We start from the raw sequence: 22988 nt of genomic DNA, 5'->3' as shown, positions 1-22988 counted from the left end.
AGCTGTGCACCCATGTCAAGGGGGGGTTCTGACAGAGCCACCAAGGGATGTTCTGTTCCCAGTGTATGTGACGACTTTCTTCTGATCAGCTTTACCTATGATTTCCCCTGCCTCTCACAGGGTTTTGACAGTGGTTTGGATAAGTGGTTTGAGTGGAAGACAGTATTTAATAAGCACTAACTAGTTAGTGTTAAGCCCTTCTGTGTATTGACTCACTTAATCCTTTTGGTAACTCTGAGGGCAGGTATAGTTTTCACCCACATTTTATAGATGAGCAAATTAAGACTTCAGAGGGGATACACATCTTGTACATGTTCAGCTAGTTCCTTTCTGAGCTTAAAGTCTAGGTATGTTCTTAATTTCCATGCTATTCTCCCTCCTCACTCATCTTCTTGTGTTGTGTGCTCTTAGCTGTTTGACCACATTGCAGAATGCCTGGCTAACTTCATGGATAAGCTACAAATCAAAGACAAGAAGCTCCCCTTGGGTTTTACTTTCTCATTCCCCTGCGTCCAAACAAAACTAGATGAGGTAAGATGAGTCCTTTAGACACTTTTGTTGTTCATTCTTAGGGCTGGGAGGTCTGGGATGAGCCAGCTGCTTCTGTGGTTTTAGAGGCAGCTCTGATGGTTATATGAATGAGGCTTGAGTATTGAGAGTTCTGTCTTTGTGGGTGGGTGGGTGTGTGTAGGTGTGGGGGGATGGTGAAGAAGTATCAGAAGTGGGGGGAGGGTCTTTACCACTCATCCCTCAAAGGACAATATGCAACCCCGCATATGTTGTACATTATCCTCATTCCTTGTAGGGAACCAGGAATGGGAAATTAGGAACTCCTTTGATGTTGCTTTATCATGATAAAGCTCCTTGGAAGAAAGAGGTCTGGGGAGTTAATGATGAGAGTCTCTTATTTTGGCATTTCTAAAGCCTGTTCTTTCCACTTCTTGGGGGCAGTAGATCATGAAGGAATCATTCATTTAATCTTCTTTCTGGGGCTTCGAATGGGTCACAATTTCTCTTTCCTAGGCTAATCAGGAAGCAATATGAATATTTAAGCATGGCTGTAGTTTAGCTTAGCTCTGTGGTAGGAGGTCTCCACTAATGGTTGTTTGAGTAGTGTGGTCTGGGTTTTGTGAGCAATCGGCGTTCATTCCTTGGTCCTTTTTTCAGAGTTTCCTGGTCTCCTGGACCAAGGGGTTCAAGTCCAGTGGTGTGGAAGGGAAAGACGTGGTTACTCTGATCCGGAAGGCCATCCAGAGGAGAGGGGTGAGTAGGGGAGGGAGGGATGGGGAGAAGGGAGGTGGGGTCTGGAGGCTCTTCACATTCTTTTGGGTCTACTCTGAAATCTTTCCCAGTCTGTCTTCAAATCAGCATGAGAACCTTTTTGTAGTTCTTAAGGAGAGATTTTCTTTTCCTTCCCTGCTAGGTGTACCCAATAATAATAAATTTTTTTCTAGTTTTATTGAGATACAGTTGACATACAGCTAAGTTTAAGGCATGCCTCATACTGACTTGGCATCCATTTACTGTGAAGTGTTTGCCACACTGATAATCTTACATAATAAGCAGGTGCCTCTTGGGTCTTCAGATGAGGATGATGGATAATAACCAGATGCCTTTGGGGTCTTCAGATGAGCGTGATGGATAAATAATCTTAGCCTTGGTACAAGAAAAACCCTTCAGTCTCTAACCTGAAGAAGACTTGATTATCATTTTCAAGTAAGAAGGTTGGGGTGATGTTGTCATCAGGTTGGAATGGGGTAGAGAGATTACAAGATAAAGGTCTGGTCATAGGAGTTACAGGGAAGGAGGGAGAGAAAAAGAAAAGAAGAAAGAGAAGCAGAAGGGGACAGCGATGACAAGATGGGCTCTTATGAATGCAGTGATGTCTATAAACTAGATCACAGGGTTGGTGGCCTCCATGGAGAGGACAGGCAGGGTGGGGAGTGCGTCACTGCTGTCAGACTGGATCTGGACCCAATTCCTAGCTCTAACCTTTGGCTCCAATTAGGGTTAGTAAGGGGGCAGCCCTAATGTACCTGAGCTGTGTGTCTTGCTGCTCTTTCTCTCCATCTTCACAGTCATAACCTTTGTGTGATGGTGAAGATCAGAGCCCCATTTTTATCCCTGCAGGACTTTGATATTGATATCGTGGCTGTGGTGAACGACACAGTTGGGACCATGATGACCTGTGGTTATGATGACCAGAATTGTGAGATTGGTCTCATTGTAGGTGAGTGAACACTGGGTGTGGGGGGCTGGTGCTGGCTAATGGATGGGGGGTGTGGGCTGGAAAGGGAGGAGGGCTCCATGGCCTGAATAATTCTTTGTACTTCATATTAGAAGATGATGGTACAGTCACTTTGGAGGACTGAGCCAGAACTTACGGGTTGGGGGTGGTTGTGGATTGGATCATGTTGGGATACTCCAGGAGCTTGCACTGAGCAATCCCAGCCTCTCTAGCTGGTCTCAGGATGCTGGAGTAAGAGGGAGATGGGGGCTGGGGAGAGGCTGGTTGGTGCAGGTGGGTGTTGAGCAGTCCCTTGTTTTGGCCAGGCACGGGCAGCAATGCCTGCTACATGGAAGAGATGCGCCACATTGACATGGTGGAGGGCGACGAGGGGCGGATGTGTATCAACATGGAGTGGGGGGCCTTCGGGGACGATGGCACACTCGATGACTTCCGCACTGAGTTTGATCAGGAAATCGACATGGGCTCCCTGAACCCCGGGAAACAACTGTGAGCAGCAACCCCTGTGTTGCGGTGGGCTCGTGGGGGTGGACTCAGGAGCTGAGCTGGGGGTTGACCAGAGCTGGGGGGTGGTTCTCACTTTTGCGTTATAGTGTTACATCCCCGAAAGATTGCCAGGGCACCCCCTGGTTATGGGAGTGGGGTGCTCATCACATGCACCGTGACTTTAAATTGCTGAGAGGGCTCTGAAAACGAATAAACGAGAGGACAAACCAGATTATAGGTAATTTGGCTTTGTCCTTCAGAGCCATCATTTTAGAATGTCATTTCCTGAGTGTTGGCCCTGCTCTTTCTTCCACCTTCAATGTGTAAGCTGTCTATAGAAACAGTTTGTGAGACACAAAAGAAGAGTCATCTTGACATGGCCAAGCTTAGGGTGCCTGAAAGCTGTCTTCATAGCTCCCACCCCTGCCACTGCTCAGGGGATGAGGCTTATGACACTTGCCTCCTGCACACTGGCTGAGGCCCCGACTCCGACCTCTAGTAGAGCTGCCTGTGAGCTGAAGCTGGAGCTGGCTGTAGGCAGACCCAGGGCCTCTGGAAAAGCTGGCTTAGGAGCCTCCTTGGCCACTACCCTGGACCTGTGGCCTAGGACCATGAGGGCCTCCAACGTTTTGCACCCTGAATGTTATATTCTCCAGCCTGGCTAAACTTGGTTTTTAGGTACTTTTGACGGTTACAAAACATTATTTTGCTGTCATTATTACACCAACATTGACCCAATGTCCCTATTAAAGATATTGAAACAGGGATTGCTCTAAGCTCTGAAGGCAATTACAAAATGTTTTGAGCAATTCAGGCCCCCTCTGGTCTTCTTGTTGCTATGACTGTTGCAGGAAAGCTTCTGGCATAGCTCTCTGCTCAGAGAGGAAAACCCGACTCTGTAAGCCAGCTTAGCAATGGGCTGTCTTTTTCTGTACAGGGAGAGTCCTTGCTTCCTCAAGGCATGGTTATTTAAGTCACAGGCTTCTCCCACATACTGAAGCATGAGTCCACTTACTTGTAACTTTCATAGGAATGCACTGGCTGTGTCTGCCATGGCTGGTAAGAATTTATGGACTGAAAAGTCACTCACTCAATGTCTGCCTCCAAGAATGAGGCACACCCAAGCCATTCAGAGGAGCTGTATGCCCTTCAAAGTGTCTGAAGACAGAATTGCCAGCCCAGCCTTGGCAACACACCACTGGCTCAGCCTGAGACAAATCAAAGGCTGGGAGGACATCGACTACAAAGTGTCAGCCATGGTAGCCCAGAAGTCATTATTGGGCCCCAGGAGGAACTTCTTCCCACTCTTGGTGTACTTCTAAATATTTTTCTAAATGTTGACTGAAACAAAGTTTAAATTAAAAAAAAAAAAACTGGAATAAAAGCTTTTATAAGTCACCCACACTTCAGAGCCCCACTGGACCTGTCCGCTGTCTGCCATCGAACTAGCTGTTTTGGAGAAGGTGGAGAGGCCGACATGAGTTGCTTACAGATAAAGCCAGGCAGCCTCCCACACAGTGTGCCTGTGCTGGTGCTTGAACAATTTACATGCACCCTCTGTTCAAGCAGTTTTGCCAGCTCTGCACTGAGCTCCAGTTCTGCCATACCTGGGTCTCGAGCGAGTCACTTCCTGAGGGCCTGGCTTTCCTGTCTTGTAGATTGTACCAGCTGATGTCATAATCCCGTAAAGAACCCCCGCCGCTCTGGGTTGCTTCGCTGAAGCCCAGCCTAGGTAGTGTCCGCTGGCCCTGGGGGGACTCCTCTCTAGGCCCCAGATGCTTAGATACCAAGAAAGGGCCTTCTTGCTGCAAAGAACTGCAAACAATGGTGAAGGTTCGGTTTCTCCTATCACACCGTTTGAGCCAGAAAGACTGGCTTCCAAAGAAAACAGCATCACCTAGTGTTGAAAAAATAAATCAGCTGATTGCTCTCAGCTTGGGGGCAGCCCTCTGCCTTTCTAGAACATGCCTTTATCTGCTCACCTGTCTGCTCAGGAACTTCCAGTGTGTCGCACTCCCAGATTCCCACGACCATCTGACATTTAGAGCTTCTTCCCATCTGCCCTAACCTGCCCTTCTAATCCTGCGCATCACCCCACCCCCAGCCCCAGGGTTCTTTTCACCCTGTTTCCTAGAAATCCACAAATGATCTTGCAAGGGGAGGGCAGTGTGAGATGTTGCTGGGCCCGTGCCGCTAATTGGATCAGATTGGCCTTCTTCTCTTGTATATAAATATTGAGGCTCCTCATAAGGTTTCATTTTGAAAATATTTGCTTGCTAGAGAAAAAAAATTTAAAAGTAACTATCCTACATGTAACTTTCCCTAAAATTCAGGCTGTTCCACAATGTTCCGCATGCCCTTTCCCTCCATAGTTGAAGGCCCACCCTGCCTGCAGAGATGGAGCAGACACCCCAGACCCTGCAGCCTCCCCTGAGCTGTCACCTCTCTGCACAACTTATTCCCAGCAATGCCACACAAATTAGCACTGTGTTGTGCACCATCTTGCTTTGCACGCCTGTTGCCTCCACCTCCGCGGGGAAGTTGTGAGTTCACTGACAGCCAGGACTGGTCTTTATCGTCTGGTCTGTATCCCTGCAGATTCGAGAAGATGATCAGTGGGATGTACATGGGAGAACTGGTGAGGCTTATCCTGGTGAAGATGGCCAAGGAAGAGCTGCTTTTCGGGGGGAAGCTCAGCCCAGGGCTCCTTGCCACTGGCCAGTTTGAGACCAAAGACGTTTCAGATATTGAAGGGTAAGCTTCCGGGTCCCTCTCTGTTCACCTGGTCTCCAACAGGCCGTTGGGGAATGAGGAACGGGAACCGGCCCTTGACCCTTCAGAGTTGGACAGCAAGAGGGCCTTGTGCAACGTGGGCCGTGGCAGGCCTTTGTCTTGACTTGAACTTTTCAGATAGTTTCCACCCTTGTCTGCTACCCAAGTGGCTCCTGGTGTTGCATGGGTGGGGGTGGGGCTTGGCTTAATGCCGGAGGCTCCATGAGACCCCTTGTGGACTCATGCATCTACTTTCTTTCTTTCCCTTCTCCCCTCTGCCTTCTATTTCTTTCTCAGTTGGTGATTCTCCAAAAGGGCTCTGTCCTGACCCCTGCTTCCCTAACAGAAGAATAGGTCTTCGGATGGCCCTAAGATTTACCCATTTAGTTCCAGTAGGTATAGCTGAGGCCTGCATTTCACAGAGTGGCATGGATGGGGGTGAAGATGGCCTGAATCTTGTTTTCCAGTTAACAATATCCAAAGAGTTGGGCCCAGTTTCCCGTTCTTGAGAGTTCCACTTGTCACTTGAGGAGGCCCTGTTGTTTCAGGGACCAGATGGTGGAGAGGAGGGGAATTGGGTGCTAAAGGAAGCAGTGAAACCATTCCAGTGACCTCAAGTGGAAACTCTTGAGGGAATTGTGCCTGCTTGTTAAACCCCAAGGGGATGGAAGAGTGTGTACTTGTGAGGTGCTTAGCCTCCCTGAGAAGACTGTGAAGTTCATGGCAGCACGCTCGCACAGCCTCTAGCATTGGTTAAAGCAGTGCCCGCTCCGTCGTGAAAGGCAGTGAGCTGGCTGCTTCCTAGAGAGAGAATGGGGTGGGCTCCGCAGCTGGGTGGTTGCTGGCAGGGTCACTGTTCCCTCTACCCCCAGATAAGCAAGCATAGCTCATTCTCTCTCTCACACACACAGACACACACAACTTGGTGTGTAAAGCCATAAGAACAGTGTCTTGTCCTTACTTAGTATGTGCATAAAAAATACTGCTTTTCCCATTGGGAAAAAGAAGCACCTGAGTTCTGTGTGTGTGTGTGTCTGGGTGAGGAGCCCCCTGTTGGCTCTGTTGTGTTTTCCCCTTGTTCTACCTTCCTGTCAATGGGCAGAGCCATGGAAGGGGTGCCTGTCCTCACTGGGAGATGGCGCTGGCCCCATTGGGTTGGACATGTGCCCACACACTGTCCTTTTCTTTCCCAGGGAGAGGGACGGCACCCGGAAGGCCCGTGAGGTGCTTGTGCGGCTGGGCATAGACCCGACACAGGAGGACTGCGTGGCCACTCACCGGATCTGCCAGATCGTGTCTACACGCTCAGCCAGCCTGTGCGCAGCCACCCTGGCGGCCGTGCTGCGGCGCATCAAGGAGAACAAGGGCGAGGAGCGGCTGCGCTCCACCATTGGGGTGGACGGCTCTGTCTACAAGAAGCACCCACAGTGAGTCAGCGTGGCCAGACCCCCCAGTGCCGCGGCCCCCAGAGCACTCGAGGACCCCTGACAGGCCTGTGAGAGACCCTAGTGACTCCACAGCCAGCTCCGTTTTGCCTTCTGGGGCGGTGGAAATGGACCGTAGCTTGAGGGACTTTGTAGGATAAGCTCCCATCTGGGCATGTGGGGGTCGGGAGGGTGGCGTCCTTGGCAGGGGTGGAGGCGATTTCTGAGGGCTCCTGATGACTGGAGCTCTAGCCAGGGCTCTCCTGGCCACAGGGCTCTGTCTGCCACCCTCTTGTTGAGGAGTTTGGGTTTCTCTGTGCTTGTTTCCTTGACTCTCATGTTTGTGGATGGTCCATTCAGGTGGTGTGTCCTCCGACAGAGGACACCCTGGCACAGCCTCTCTGGCTGACCTGGGCATTGAACTGATCCTGCACTTCCCTCCATGGTTGGTCCCTTGGGTCCTAAGTGCCAAAATACTCAAATTTCAGTTGGCACCTGGCCAGTCGCTCTCTCGTGCCCACTTACTATTTCATTTTCACTGGATTCGAGCGCCAGTTCCGTGTGCCTTCTTTAACTGAATCAAGGTCTCCGCCCTGGTCTTCTAGTCCAGGGCTTCAGAAACACGAAAGTGCACGTGAATCACTGGGGGATCTTGTTAAGCGGCAGAGTCTAATTCAGGGGGTCCAGGCCGAGACCCTGTCTCTGAGCTGGGCCCCCAGGGGTGCTGTTGCCCACAGACCACACCAGGGACAGCAAGGCCCCGGAGACCATGGCTCAGCTCAGCCACCACCCAAGGAGTTCTTGTTGAACACACCTGTGGTCTTGAGCTGTTCAGACACCTTTGGGATTTTTGGCAGAAATTGGCCAAAGAGACCAAAGTCCAGCAGAGCGTTTCTCCTTTTTCTGTTTTGGGTTTTTCGCAGGCAGCGTCTAATGAAAGGGGCACTGCTGGTGTCCAAATCCCTCGATTCTGAGGCGGATGTATTGGGTGGAGGAGCCTTGGCTGTGGGATGGGGAGGTCTTAATGTGACTGTGTGCGAGGGTAGGGGCTTCCTACAGCGGCCCTTTTCCCTTCCCTCTGCTGGGGTGATCACAGATGACTCTCTGAGCTTGAACAGTGTTGACCGAGAACCTGGGAGGGTACGGAGAGGATGTTCAGCGCAGCATCTGCTCCTGGGGGTGCCTCCTGGCCTTGGGGTTGAGGCAGCGAGCCCTTTGCTCCCTTGACCCTCACCGTGGACCCTCGTCTCTTCCCCTCTCATGGCAACTGCAGCTTTGCCAAGCGTCTTCACAAGACAGTGCGGCGCCTGGTGCCCGACTGCGATGTCCGCTTCCTGCGTTCCGAGGATGGCAGTGGCAAGGGGGCAGCCATGGTGACAGCGGTGGCCTACCGGCTGGCTGACCAACACCGAGCCCGCCAGAATACCCTGGAGTCTCTGAAGCTGAGCCGCGAGCAGCTTCTGGAGGTCAAGAGGAGGATGAACGTAGAGATGGAGCGAGGTCTGAGCAAGGAGACTCACGCCATTGCCCCCGTCAAGATGCTGCCCACCTACGTGTGTGCCACGCCTGATGGCACAGGTAGGCGACAGGGCTACCACTCAGCTCACCGCGTTGGGCCTTTGTCCTGGTGTCGATGCCCCAGCAGGACTCCCTCTGCCTTAGCATTGGGTATTGGGACCAGTACTAGAAAATGCTAGCGTTCAAGAAGTTCAACCCAGGTATTTGCTATAATTTTTTTAAAGATTTTATTTATTTATTTGAGAGAGAGAATGAGAGACAGAGAGCATGAGAGGGAGGAGGGCCAGAGGGAGAAGCAGACTCCCTGCTGAGCAGGGAGCCTGATGCGGGACTCGATCCCAGGACTCCAGGATCATGACCTGAGCTGAAGGCAGTCGCCCAACCAACTGAGCCACCCAGGTGCCCCCTTCTGCTGTAAATTGAATGATAATAATGATAAACACTTACTGAATGCCTACAATGGGTCAAACGCTTCTGTAAGCATTTTACACATAATTTAATTCATTTAATGTTGAACTATTAACAGAGATTAGTACTTAATTTTGTTAACAAACTAATATGTTTGTCATAAAACTGAGGCACAGAGAAATGAAGAAACCTGCCCAAGTTCCCACGGCTGGAAAACGGCAGAGCTGGGATTCGAACCCAGGAATTTTGGTTCCAGGGCCAGCTCTTATAAGCCCTGGGTCAGGGAGTTGGCACACGAAGGCCCATGAGTTCAACCTGGCCTGCTGCCTATTTTTTTAAATAAAGTTTGACCGATACGCAGCCATGCCCATTTGTCTACGCATTGCTTGTGGCCACTTTGTGCTACGATGACAAAGTGGTGAGGTTACAGTAGGGACTGTGGCTCACAAGACCTCAAAAGTTGACTGCCCGACCCTTTACGGGAAAAGATTGCTGACCCATGGCCTGGGTCTTGCACATTAAGAAATGGTGGTCCTTTCTCAATGCAAAGAGAACTAACATCGAGCAGGCCAGCGTCACATGGTTGGTGCAGGAGCAGGAGCCTGGGCCGTGGTGCTTGCTCTACCTGCTCCTGACCTGTGGGCCCGAGGGAGCGACTCAGCCTGGCTCAGCCAGGTCCCCTTCCTCCATCAGAGGGAAGGGCAGTGCCTCCGCCTTATGGCTGCATGAGAAGTGTGTTTGAGGCACGTAACACGGTATTACGATTGCCCAACAGAGGAGGGTGTTCTCACGTAAAAAGGTTTCCCTTCGATTTCCTTTAAAGAGTTGAACTCTGCTGTTTCTTCTCTATTCTAGAAGCTAAGATAAGGTGGCCTTTGATTTAGCATGAACGACACATTTAGATTTTTTTTTTAGATTTTATTTATTTATTTGACAGAGAGAGAGTGCGCGCGCACGTGTGAGAGAGAGCACAAGCAGGGAGGAGGGGCAGAGGGAGAGGGAGAAGGAGAAGCAGACTCCCTGCTGAGCAGGGAGCCGATCCCAGTGCTTAACTGACTGAGCCCCCCCCAGTGCCCCTAGATATTTTTGAGTGTACTGTATCACGTATCACAGTTTCCGGTGTCACGCAGAGCTCATTGTGACGTCTGGCCCACCTGAACTCATCTGAGGACCACTAGGGAGGCAGCAGGGCTCTGGTCCCAGGGATCTTATTTTCTTTCCTATTCAGTGGAGCACACAGTCCATCTCCCCTGAGGGTGCTGAGGGCTGCCAGAAGAGGTCTCCCTTAGGGGAAAGGACTTTATAGACCGTCACTCTCTGTGGTGCTGACGTGGTGACACTCCAGTCCATCACCTTCCCGGGTTTATTTTTCAGAGAAAGGTGACTTCCTGGCCTTGGACCTTGGGGGTACCAATTTCCGGGTCCTGCTGGTGCGAGTGAGGAATGGAAAGCGGCGTGGAGTAGAGATGCACAACAAGATCTACTCTATCCCGCAGGAGGTCATGCACGGCACGGGGGACGAGGTGAGGCAGGGTGGCGCCTCTGGGAGGGGACCCCAGTAGATACCCAAGTCTCGCCCGGGAGGACAGTGCTTTCTCTGCTCAGCCACGGTCCCAGGGAAGGCCAGGTGGGTTGGGGCCCTGGCCTGGTCTTCCCCCAGGTTTGTGACTGAGCATGCATTTCTCCCGAGCGCAGCCCCCGAGCTTGTGGCCAGACCCTGCCCTGGGCCAGGACCCCTTCCTCAGAGCCTAACTTCTCCCCGCAGCTCTTTGACCACATCGTCCAGTGCATCGCCGACTTCCTTGAGTACATGGGCATGAAGGGCGTGTCCCTGCCTCTGGGTTTCACCTTCTCCTTCCCCTGCCAGCAGAACAGCCTGGATGAGGTAACAGACTCCCCGGGGCAGCGGGGGGGAGCGCTTACCTCTGGACCTTATTGACCCTACCCCAGCCAGGGTTTGGAGCAAGGGAGAAAGTTGAGTTGAGAGAAGGAAAAGGGGATGAGTAAGCAGTCATGACAAGGGGCCTGTTGATGGGCATGGTTCAGTTGGAGCTGATGGAGGTTAAAAAGGTCACAATCTTTGGTATGATGACGATGGAGCTTATCAAATATTAACAGTGAACATTTTTATAGCACTTTATGCCAGGCACAGTGCTAGGCTTCCTATGTGTATTATCTCATTTAACCCTCACAGCGACCATAGAAGGTAGGTAGGTGTTTGTATGCCCATTTTGCAGAAAGGAAAACAAAGTCTGTAGAGATGCCAAGTATCTTGTGCCAAATCAGAAGGCTTGGGTGTGGCAAACCAAGATCTGAATTCTGGTGTCCTGATACCTGAGCCCATGTTCTCAGGGATGCTCACCAGCTCCTGCAGGATATTTTCATTCACCTCCTGTTGTTTAGGTGCCCCGGTATTTCTCTAGTCTTAGCTTTGCTTTTCATTCCTTTTCAACTTGCCTTGCATGAGTGAAGCTGGTGTGCTCAGATATTCCGGACATGGTGTGTTGAGAATGGAGGAGAGCGGAGTGTCATGCTTGGGCTTGTTCTGGGTTGACAGAGGGCACACCAGATGTTAGGATACTATTGTCTAAGGAGTTGTTCTCTGTCTCCATCGGTCCTCTAGAAGGGTATGCGCACGTTTACAAATGGACAGTGTGCGGTGGACAGAGAGGCCAGGGTACACAAGGCGTGGTTCCTGCTTTAGGGTCTCACACACAAACTGTGCTGATGGCAAGTAAGCAAGCGCAGGAAGGCATGAGTTGCTGGTGGGAACGGGGGGCGGGGCACCAGTGGGGTACCAAGAGTGATGTTAACCTGAGCACACACCCAGACAGCATAAACAAGACTTGGATTGGCTTCCAAGTCCAAAGAAGGAGTGGACGGGGAAGAAGGGCAGGCAGGCCTGGCTGTGTGCAGGGGAGCACGGAGGCGGGAAATGTCCCAGGTATAGGGAGCTCGGTCCAGCGGGGAAGAAAGGCCCGCATTTGCCGCAGGGACCCGGAACAGTAGCCTGCATGTTGCTCAGCTGAGTTTTGTAAATGTTTCCTCCTCTTCCCCTTGGAGCTGAATTCATCATGCGCACCAGTTCAGCAGAGATTTTGGGGTGTCCTGCAATGAAAACCGTTGCCTGATGCAGTATTTCCAAACACCTGTCACTGTGTGTCCACTGTTACTAGGGCAGTGTTGCGTCTCGCTTTTCTGTTCTTTTCCGGTTTTATTGAGATGGTAACATGCACGCCGTAGAAGTTGAAGGAGCCCAGCACCATGATTTGACTTACATATATTGTGAACTGATCGCCACAAGTTTAGTTAACATTTGTCATCTCCTATAGAGACAAAACAAGAAAAAGAATAAAAAAGTGTTTTTTTCCTTGTAATGAGAACTCTTAGGATTTACCCTTTCACGATTTTCAAATACACTGTACGGTAGTGTTCTCTGTGTTCATTTCGTCCTGAGCACTTAACTTACCTTATCACTGGAAGCTTGTACGTTTGACCACCTTCCTCTGATTCCCTCTCCCCAGCCTTTCTCATTCCTTTGTCTCGACACATGATTTTTCTTTTTTTTTTTTAAGATTTTATTTATTTATTAGACAGAGAGAGAATGAGAGATAGAGAGCAGGAGAGGGAAGAGGGTCAGAGGGAGAAGCAGACTTCCTGCCGAGCAGGGAGCCTGATGTGGGACTTGATCCCGGGACTCCAGGATCATGATCTGAGCCGAAGGCAGTCGCTCAACCGACTGAGCCACCCAGGGCCCCCGACACATGATTTTTCTCATGATTTTCAATGCACTGGGTTTTCAAAGCCTTGTCCATTTGCATCAGTTTACCAAAGGGAACATGAAGATCCATATTTATGTGATACTTAATGAAACATTGTTTACTATAATGAAAACATCAGGGACAAACCCATTGTTCAATACTTGGGAAATAGTTAATAAATTCTGAGCAACCCGCTGCCTCGTATCAGCAACTAGTATTTTTGGAAGAAATTTCAATGATAGGGGAAAAAAACCGATGGTAACACTCACACATTTTTTAAGAAAAAGATAGTCTCTGCAATATAGAAACCTGAAGAAAAAAACACAATTCATACGAAGATGGAACATAGCACTCCAGTATACATGCTTCCAGGCTTTTCCTACTGAAATATTTTTCAATAGACACACCTTAACTTTTCATGCCAACACGTATATATCGTGAATTATTTATCCAGTGGCCCAAGAACACCTTCACTATTTCTACCTGAATGATGAGATTCCAGGTTCATTGTATTAGATTTCATTCTGCATGCTCTAAGTTTCTGCAGGGAGCACACGTATAGTCTAGCATTGTAAAAATTAAGAGCAGATGCTGGGCGCCTGGGTGGCTCAGTAAAGTTAGGCATCTGCCTTCAGCACCGGTCATGATCCCAGGGTCCTGGGATCGAGCCCCACATTGGGCTCCCTGCTCAGCAGGAAGCCTGCTTCTCCCTCTCCCACTCTCCCTGCTTGTGTTCCCTCTCTCGCTGTGTGTCTCTCTGTCAAATAAATAAATAAAATCTTAAAAAAAAAAATTAAGAGCAGATGAAGCAGAAGCTGGGTTCTGTCATTCCATCTGTCTGTAAGCTGGGTTCTGCTTTGCTAAGATCATCCTGTTGTGTGGAAAATCAGCAGGTGCCAAGGCCCAGAGACCCCAAGCTGCCTTGACCACCTGGCGGCCTGGGGCACGTCTCCCCAGCAGCAGGAGCCTCTGCCTGTGTCATTATTAAGGACCACCTGAAATAATGTCATTTGATCATTCTGTAAACTTGGAAGTGCCAATACAAAATTTCATTAGAGGTGTGAAGCTAATCTGTAGGCAAGACAGTTAGGTGGAGATGAGCATGCCGTTGTTAGGATGTAGGTATGTAAAGCTGGGTGCGGCTGGGATTGTATCTTGTTTTCCCAAATCTCCTGGGATCTGAGCACAGTGTGACATATCCAGGTTGACTTGTGGTTCCAAACTCACCTGGGCCATGAAATGCCAAGCTCATGGCGAGGCCAGGCAAGGCCTGGAGAGACCATGGATTGGGTGGATAGTGAGCATACGGCCCATTTATGGATTCTGGCCTTGCAGGAAGGGGCCCATGAGCCCTTTGGTGCTGGTTTCCTGCTGGGCTGCAGCAGCAGAGAGGGCCAGGGGACAGTACACGAATCAGTTCTCCCACGTGTAAAACCACCACATATCTATCTGTTCCCCAGAGCGCCCCATGACTCGGCAGATGGCCGCATTAAAGACGAGTGGCTTAGGGTGGTCTGTGAGGAGACGAGAGAGCCTTTCCCTCACTGGGGTGGTGTGAAGCCGGGTGTCACCCACCTATGGTCAGCGCACTTGTTCATGCCCAACTGGAGTTTGACAATTAAGAGACATACTCTGACTTCTGATGTAAATAGAGGATAGGACAGAGCAAACTGCTTTTCCCAGCGAAAGAAACACTTCGCTCTGTGGCAGGGGCACTAGTGTGGTGCTTAGGGGCCCATGGAGTTGACGGGCCTGGGGGATGGCGGCGGGGGGAAGTCCTGCTCCTCTCCTCCAAGGCCTTTCAGGCCTTGAGCAGATTATCCCAGAGCTGCAGTTACCTAGAAAAGGGGCATTATAATGATATGTCCCCAGTTTGCTGTGAGGATTAAATGATGGAACGCACGCCTAGTAGGTGCGCCATCACGTGTGGGGGCGACGGTTGGTTATTGAAGGGGTCTGGACGACTTGGTGGTGAGGTTGGGGACTGGAGGCACAGCAGGGCCACGGGGATGACACAGGAGCCCTCCTCTGATACCCTCCTGATTTTTTTTTTTTTTTAGAGCATCCTCCTCAAGTGGACTAAAGGCTTCAAGGCATCGGGCTGTGAGGGAGAGGACGTGGTCACGCTGCTGAAGGAGGCCATCCACCGGCGGGAGGTAGGACAGGGGCACCATGAGGCCTGGAATGACCCGCAGTCACAAAGTGGGGAAATGCTGGGTGCAGGTGCATGGGTCAGGGGGAGAATTAATGTGATCCTTCGGCAATGACTGAGTGTCCCCTGTGTGTCAAGCCCTGCTCTTGGCACTGTGGATTCAGGAATGACCACAGCAAACTCTTGTGCTATAAACAAACCCATGAGCTAGTGTCAGGTGCTGTTGCACTGGGAAGAAAAAGGAAGTCGGGTGAGGACAGGGTGAGTGGGCTAGAGAAGGGCACTTTTAAATAGCCCAACCAGGGAACCTCTCTGGGGAGGTGACATTTGAGCAGGGACCTGAATGAAAAGAGAGAATGAGCCATGCTGTATGAAAAACACTTCTATAAATTATATACATACAAATCTCCCTTGCAAGTGTCTGAAAGAAAAATGTTGGGATTCATTGGTGGACTGGGGATCTGCTTTTGCCCTCTCAGGAGTTTGACCTGGACGTGGTCGCTGTGGTGAATGACACAGTCGGGACTATGATGACCTGTGGCTATGAAGACCCTCACTGCGAAGTCGGCCTCATCGTTGGTAAGGCCCCGGCTGCCGTTCCTACATCGTGACCCAGAGGCTCGGGTGGAGGGAGGACGGTTCCCGGCAAGGTGCTGACGTGTTTGTGATTGGCAGGCACGGGCAGCAATGCCTGCTACATGGAGGAGATGCGGAACGTGGAGCTGGTTGAGGGGGAGGAGGGCCGGATGTGTGTCAACATGGAGTGGGGGGCCTTCGGGGACAATGGATGCCTCGACGACTTCCGCACGGAATTTGATGTGGCTGTGGATGAGCTTTCCCTCAACCCTGGCAGACAGAGGTAGGTACCCCAGTGCGGGTGGGTCCTGGTACGGGTACCCCAAAACTGCATGGGGACGAGCAGTCAGATCCTCTACAACAACAAATCCCAGGACACTCATTTTTGAGATGTGAGGAGAGGAAATGTCCTTGGAAAGGGCTTCTTGTCAAATACATCTGGAAAGTTCTCCCTGCTGGATTGTGACGCCTTCAAAGTTCATTTGGGAAAACAGGTCACAGTATCTGTTTTGAGGAGCATTTCCTATAGGGAATCGGTCACATAGGTTTTAGATGAACAGGGAACACTGAGGAACACAGAGCTAGAAAATTCAAGAAGCAGGCCTGCCCACCCCTGCCTGTGAGAACAGGAGAGAGGGTGTTTAAACCTAGGTCTGCGATGGTGAGGAAAAGCAGACATCTGCTGATCGTATAGTAAAGAAGCTGGTGTGGCAGAGAGAGGAACAGGAAGCAGACAGGAATGCATCTCTTCCTCCATCTATCCAGTATGTAGCATCCTCTGTTGTCCGGCCTGGACAAGGGTCAGCCCCAGCCTCAGAAAGCCCCCAGGATGGTGGGGAGGGGCTCTGAGCTGCGGGACGATAGTGTAAGATCCAGCACACTTGCCACTGGGAAGATGTGTGTAGTGTTTCCTAACTGGATATGGTCAGGGACCATAGTTCTGCAGAATAATACACTTGTGTCGAGAGTAGAGGTCACAGACTAAAATGCTTCTAGGGGCCAGACAGGTGTCATTAATGAAACAAAGGGTGAAACAAGATGGAGTGGCGCTGGGGTGTCTTGGTTGAAACTTGGGGTCTCAACTTCTTTAAAGGCATTATGCAGGGCCACAAGACCCTCAAGCCACTGAGTAATCACATTCAATCCTAGTGGACAAGACGGGTTCTCCAGTTGCACTAGTTACTTGTGTGATAATGATGTCATGGTTTAGAGAGAAAGCCTGCTGAATGCCTGGTGAAGTTCACGGTTAAGACTCAGCATTCTGCTCTCTTCTTAGAAGTGGGCTTTGGGTGTGTTTTCCTCCTTGAGGAGTTGGGAGTAAGCATTGGAAGGTAATGAGCCTGGAAGATGGGGATGACCCCGGGAACCCCCTGGTCCTCAGGTGGGCGCTGTGGTCAGTTTCACTGAAGGCCGTGGGTCTGTGTGTGCAGATACCAGGCATCCTGCCCAAGTGAATCAAGTAGCACTTCCTTTCCCACCCAGGGGAATCTGCATGCCCTCTCTTTGCAAATGCTCTGGGCATCACCCCTTCCTACATGCGTCCTCCGTGAACGTCATCTGCATTGCAGGTTCGAGAAAATGATCAGCGGCATGTACTTGGGGGAGATTGTCCGTAACATCCTCATCGATTTCACCAAGCGTGGGCTGCTCTTCCGTGGCCGCATCTCAGAGCGGCTCAAGACAAGGGGAATCTTTGAAACCAAGTTCCTGTCTCAGATTGAGAGGTGAGAATTTGGGTCTGGGGTCGGGTGGGACCGCGTCCTCCCTCTCATGGACAGACAAGCTGAAAGATTTCCAGAGCTCAAGTAAGATCGGGGTATGGCTTATATACAGGTCAGTTTGGTTGCAGAGACATTCATAGCTCTACTGTTTATTTAAAGTAACTCATGGATAGTTGGCATTTTAAGCATGAAAAGTCCTGCCGAGCTGCCAGGAGCCCATGCAAAGTAATATTGTTGGGTTTTAGGCCAGTTATCAAAGGTGGGAAGGTAACCTGTTCACAGGATGTAAATTGGAACGCACGGAGGGTGTAGCCAATGAAAGCCCTTGCGCCGGGCAGGAGGGTGCTTCTAACTGGGGCCGCGGTGAGAGGAGAAGCAGGACCGAGTGAAGGCGGGCGTGCCAGGCAGTCAGAAACCTGTGAAAGCAAAACCTCCCTCCTCCCGTCTGATAATGGCAGCGAAGCCGGCTCCAGATTAGAACAGGGACTTCAGAGCCCTTGACGAGTGGCTTCTGTGCGTCACTGTCAGGTGTGTGGGAGAACAGGAGTGCTGAGCGCCCGAGCGGGGGCGCTAGGCATCTGAACCAGCGAAGAGAAAGAGGGCTGTTCGAGTTGGCGTGTCCGTTGGCGTGCAGGAAGCCGATTCCGGAGCCCCAAGACAGTGCCCTTGATATAATAAGATTTATATTCTTCTTACAATTCGATTCACATTTGTTTCATAAAGACTGCACGAGTCGCCATCAGAGCACCCTGGGAGGGGGTAGAAATAAGAGCAGGGATCTATGCTGGGAGGCAGCGGAAGCCTCCTCCCATTGCCCCGGGAACAACACGGAGGAAACGGGTAGGAAAGAGCTTTGCAGCCGAAAATGCCAACTACAGCCATCCTCACTGCCTTTATTCTTTCCAAATGAGTGGAAAGCTAGACAGGGGCTGTCCTGTTCCCTTGAGTACGGGTTGTAGGGTAGCAGTGCCCCCCCTCACCCAGCCAGGTAGAAACAGGAGCTGTTTCTTTGCCCTTCACACTCAGGAGGGCTCTGCGGGGTCCAGTGGGATGAGTATTGCTTCCTGGGCAGAGTTCAAGAACAGGAGCCACCTGGCCGGGGCTGCCGCCAGCGCCTCCTGTATGTGACCGACCACTTGCTATTGTGTGTCCCCCCCCGCAGTGACTGCCTGGCCCTGCTGCAGGTCCGTGCCATCCTGCGCCACCTGGGGCTCGAGAGCACCTGTGACGACAGCATCATTGTCAAAGAGGTGTGCACCGTGGTGGCGCGGCGGGCAGCCCAGCTCTGTGGCGCGGGCATGGCCGCCGTGGTGGACAAGATCCGAGAAAACCGGGGGCTGGACACTCTCAAAGTGACCGTGGGCGTGGATGGGACCCTCTACAAGCTACATCCTCAGTGAGTGCCTGACCTCCACTCTCCCTGCCCATCTTTCTCTCTCCATCTGTTCTTTCCTTGCCTTCTCTTTCTCTCTTTATTTTATAGCAAACCACCCGGCATTCCAAATGAGTGTATATAACGTAGATGCTTTAGTTTAAAGGTTAAAAAACTAGAAGTAGGGCTGTGTTTACCACCCAGCTTGGAGGACTCAGGGTTACACCCCTGTCCCCTGCCAGGGGAAGGTACTCTGGTGACTCAGTCCCTAGCTGCCTCTCCCTGTGTATCTGGGTTTGTATCGCTACTGTTTGGTTTTCCTTAGATTTGAAACTGCCGTCAGGGGAATCCTCTGGCATCTCTCCTTTTGGGACTGGCTTTTCCCACACAGCATGTACAGTTTTGAGATGCATCCACATTGAAGTATGGGATTGTAGTTTGTGAATTTTCAGGGCTGTGGAGCATACCTCTGAATGAGTATATGGTAGTTTATTGTACTGCTAATGGATATTGGCTTATTTCTAGATTTTTGTCTGTTACAAAGTGTTCCTGTGAACATTCTCGGAATGTATGCTGGAACTCTGGAGCGGGGTATTTTCTGCAGTCTGGCACGGGGGCTGGCGGACTTAGAGCCATGACTGTTTTTGTAAATAAAGTTTTATTGGAATGCGGCCATGCCCACTCATGTATGTGTTGTCTCCGGCTGCTTTCACTCTACAATGGCGGTGTAGTTGCCCACAAAGCTGAAAGCCTATCTACTGTCTGGCTCTTTATAGAAAGCGTGTCCCTCGAACCCACTGTGGCCCCCCCCGCCGTGGAAGCACTGAATTCCCTATTCTTTCTATACTTTTCCCTGTCTCTCCATCTCTCTTCTCTCATCAACCATTGTTCCTCTTCCTTCGTCACTCATTTGCATATGTTTTGAGTAACTCATTTTGAATTCAGGAAGTGCCCCAATCCCTTTCCCCTGGAAGCTTCTCAGCTCAAAGTGAAAAGAATAGAGCTGTTACTCTGGTCTGGGCAGTAGGTGGGACAGTGAGGGTAGAGAGACTCATCAGTTGAAATGTTGCCTGCTCTCACCATGACCGTCTTGAGGAGTTGAGAGACTTGCCCAGAGTTTACAAAGTTACTGGAAAGAGAGAAACTTGCAGTTCCTTGTCTTGATGATCAGTGCCTCATAAGTGGGAATCTTGGTCCCAGATAAGAGTGGGGAGGGGAGTAGAAGTCAGGCCCCTGGCACTGAGGCTTGTTTCATGGATGAGGGCATCCTGACCCTGTTATGTTGGGGGACATGGTGACTTTTTCTTTCTCTGATCCCATACTGAAAGGCTCTACAATCACCATAATGTGCCAACAGTAACCCCCCGAGCCTGCTTCTTGTATCTTTAATGACATCTTGGATTAGATGTGGGTCTATGTGAGTCCATACCCCTGGAAAATAAAGTGTCACGTGCATGGGGCTTGGTCTTCCTTCCAGAGTTCGTGGACAGGCTGTGCACTTCCGCCGGGCACACCTGTGGTGCCCGTGACCCTTGACCCTCTCTTCCACTGATGAGTTTTAAGAACACAACCTTCAGAATCTCAGACAGTTGCCTCCCAGTGGCTCCCCACTTGCCTGCCGTGACATAGACTTTGGGCATGTTGCTAGCCTCTTGAAGCCTTGGTTTTCTGATACACAGTACATAGTGAGTGTTTAATACACGGTAGCTGTCATCCTTTTGCTCATCTTAATAATTCCTGGGCTTCCAGCATCACTTCCTAGGATCTCACCTCGGGGGACACAAATCAATCATGACTAAGGTGTTTTCTCCCCCTGTGTCTTCCTCCCAACACTCGCAGCTTTGCCAAAGTCATGCACGAGACGGTGAAGGACCTGGCTCCGAAATGTGACGTGTCCTTCCTGGAGTCAGAGGACGGCAGCGGGAAGGGGGCAGCTCTCATCACTGCTGTGGCCTGCCGCATCCGCGAGGCTGGCCAGCGATAGACTCCCTGAAATCCAGAAAGGACTTCCTCTGGTTCCCCTTCTTCCCTGCTTTAAATTATAAGATGTCATCCTCTGTGTCAGAGACGGGCCCCTGGGCTTTTCCCTGGCAAAGAGGAGCCTGTGGGACTGGGTGTGGTCTCTGTGGATGCTCACTGTTGAGTTCAGTGCCCAAGCCTTGGCCCTCCCGCGATACATATGTTTTGAAGTAAGGACTTGTTCATACTTGTCCAACTATTCCTACTGGTTCTTTTAAAACTCAAGACAAATTTTAACCTTTAGTCACCCCTCTGGCCAAATTCCATGTCCCTGCATAATCCTACAGGATGGGGACACTAATGAAAAGATACGGTGGCTTCCCCATGGACCCTGAGCATGGTATTTCTAAGGTGAAGAGCATTCCCTAGCACGGAGGCCGATACTGTGTCTCCTCTGAATCTGGAGGGATCTCCACTAACTTGAGCCTGATTCTCCCACAGGCAGAGGGGCAGGGGCGGGAGGAGAGGCAGCATTGGGGTGGGGGGTAGTCCGTGGATAGCCACGTGGCAGCCCCTCTTTAACCTCCTTTACTAGCCTGGTGGGTTCCAGCGGAGGCTCGTCCTGGAATTAAAGCATCCCGAATCTGAGAAAGCAAAACCAAGGCCACGAGTGGGTTCCTGAGTCATCCATGAGCAATGGACCTTTGGGGCAGAGGAGACTTCTTGGTCTGTTTTTAAGATTTTTCCTGCAGAAGTGGAAACAACTCTATTTTCATTTTAATTTATGTTTGAAATTTATTTAGTTCATGAAGTACATCTGCTCCTTTACCTTGATACTGTATGTAATGATTGGTTGTATGTAATGTATTTATATGTCAATGTGTTATGTACATAAATACACGGGGTCTTTTCAGACTTGGCCTCTGTAATAGATTTGTGTAGTTATAGGATGGAAGGTGAAGATACTGACAGGTTACTAGAAATACCTCATTCGCCTGCGGGAAGAGAAGGGAAGCCTCTTCAGGGTGAGTGAATGGCTAAGTAGCTCCTTCCCGGCTCCTTTTTAAACCTGCAGACTGGGAAACGTGGAAAGCAGGGCACAGTGAGGGAAGCTGGGTCTGTGGATCGAAGAAACCACAGAAACAGGCTGCTCTGTCTAGACCTTCCTGGGGCAACAGTACACCGGCTCTTAACCAAAGCAAACAGGAATCCTTCCAGACAGACTCATTGCTTAAGAATGGTCATTCTTAGGGTAGTCAGTAGTATTTTTAAGCTAAGAAGATAAAGGAAGCCACCAAGAGCACTTCTTTAAAAATTCTGTCTCACTGTTAACAGCAAACCAAAACCAAACAATGAAACAATCAAAACGAAGAAAACCTCAGGGACAACACTTTTAAAGGCGGATTTGTGCCCTCCTAGCCAAATTGGTCTGTTTTGTAAATGTTTTTCCAAGAAGCGTTGTCCTAGGGCTTCTCGAGGCTGAGCTGTTTTTATACACAGTATTTATTTCAAACTGTTGGTGGGGGTGGGGGGAGTAGGGTGGCATAAAATCTTCCATGCTCTACCTTTCAGGGGTGTAGTTAATTCTGAATCTGAACTCCACTTCCTCCCTAAAATATGCACACCCACACCCTGCAACTAATGACCCTAGAACACTATTGAGTGGGAAATCAAGGATCACAACAAGGAAGGAAAGACAGGACTCAACAGCACCCAACTTGGCACATTGATCACACTTGTACTGAGAACAATGTCTAGATCTGCGGATCACTAAAGAATGCCCAAGAAGTAGAGATGAATTTTCACTTATAAACTTGAAAATTAGGCACTGTCTGTGAAATTGCACCTTTTTTTTTTTTTAAAGGTAGAGCTGTGTGTGTGGCTATTCGAGATATGTTGTTGGTTTCCAAAAAGGAAAATGCATTTTGAATGTCTCTGTTCCCACAGTTAGGTGACAGTTCCTTGTTGATGCTGCTTTGCCTGATGTAAATACAGTGAATCTCAATCTTGGACTGGGATGTGTTGATTCTCAAATCTTTGAGCACTCAGTCTAGTAAAGATGTTGTCATGTATAATAAAGAGCTAGTTGAATTAACTATGTGATGTTAACTATTAATAAATTTTAACATTTTTCAAAATATCCAACGTGTGCTTCATGAGGATTTCTTTAGAGTGCAGTCATCTTTGGGGCATGTTAGTACTTCCTGGGTGGTTTGAATAATTAATGAGTATCTCTATTTTGACTGTATGTACTTACTTGCCTGACAGGAATGTGGCCAAGACTTGGTCTTGACCCCAGATATTATTTCTCTTCCCAGAAACTCAGTTCCAATGGAACTGGAGGATAGATGACCTTTCCTAGGCCATTTTTGAGCCCCTAGCTTTCAAGCATCAGTGAAGAAGCCTGGCTGGCTAAGGAGTTTAAGGAGTTTGGCTGAGCCATTAGCAGAGGCCTCAGGGGCTCTGGCTGGTCTCTGTAGGCATGTGATTCACATTCAGGATGGAAAGCCCCTACTTATGTGCACATCTAAAAAGCATACCTCTGTCTTCTCCTTACCTTTGCCCTCTCTCCAATAAACAAAATACAAACC

At 50.0% G+C, this 22988-nt stretch overlaps 1 protein-coding gene across 1 annotated transcript in view; it reads left to right on the top strand.

The window, feature by feature from the left end:
• Nucleotides 1–22495, top strand: part of HK2 (hexokinase 2) — a 63031-nt gene extending 40536 nt beyond the window's left edge. The window contains exons 4-18 of the mRNA XM_028116332.2: nucleotides 412–531; nucleotides 1168–1263; nucleotides 2131–2230; nucleotides 2554–2737; nucleotides 5333–5488; nucleotides 6700–6933; nucleotides 8204–8508; nucleotides 10231–10379; nucleotides 10622–10741; nucleotides 14678–14773; nucleotides 15249–15348; nucleotides 15445–15628; nucleotides 16914–17069; nucleotides 18229–18462; nucleotides 20278–22495. Of these exons, the coding sequence (XP_027972133.1) occupies nucleotides 412–531; nucleotides 1168–1263; nucleotides 2131–2230; nucleotides 2554–2737; nucleotides 5333–5488; nucleotides 6700–6933; nucleotides 8204–8508; nucleotides 10231–10379; nucleotides 10622–10741; nucleotides 14678–14773; nucleotides 15249–15348; nucleotides 15445–15628; nucleotides 16914–17069; nucleotides 18229–18462; nucleotides 20278–20422 (2379 nt within the window). The 3' untranslated portion in view covers nucleotides 20423–22495. The remainder of the gene's footprint in view (nucleotides 1–411; nucleotides 532–1167; nucleotides 1264–2130; nucleotides 2231–2553; nucleotides 2738–5332; nucleotides 5489–6699; nucleotides 6934–8203; nucleotides 8509–10230; nucleotides 10380–10621; nucleotides 10742–14677; nucleotides 14774–15248; nucleotides 15349–15444; nucleotides 15629–16913; nucleotides 17070–18228; nucleotides 18463–20277) is intronic.
• The last annotated feature ends 493 nt before the right edge of the window (nucleotides 22496–22988 follow it).

The sequence above is a fragment of the Eumetopias jubatus genome, unplaced genomic scaffold, assembly GCF_037043125.1.
Source record: "Eumetopias jubatus isolate StellerSeaLion01/CBP00866 unplaced genomic scaffold, mEumJub1_p1.0 scaffold_9, whole genome shotgun sequence".
NCBI lineage: Eukaryota > Metazoa > Chordata > Mammalia > Carnivora > Otariidae > Eumetopias > Eumetopias jubatus.
This window is presented reverse-complemented; position numbering and strand designations above follow the sequence as displayed.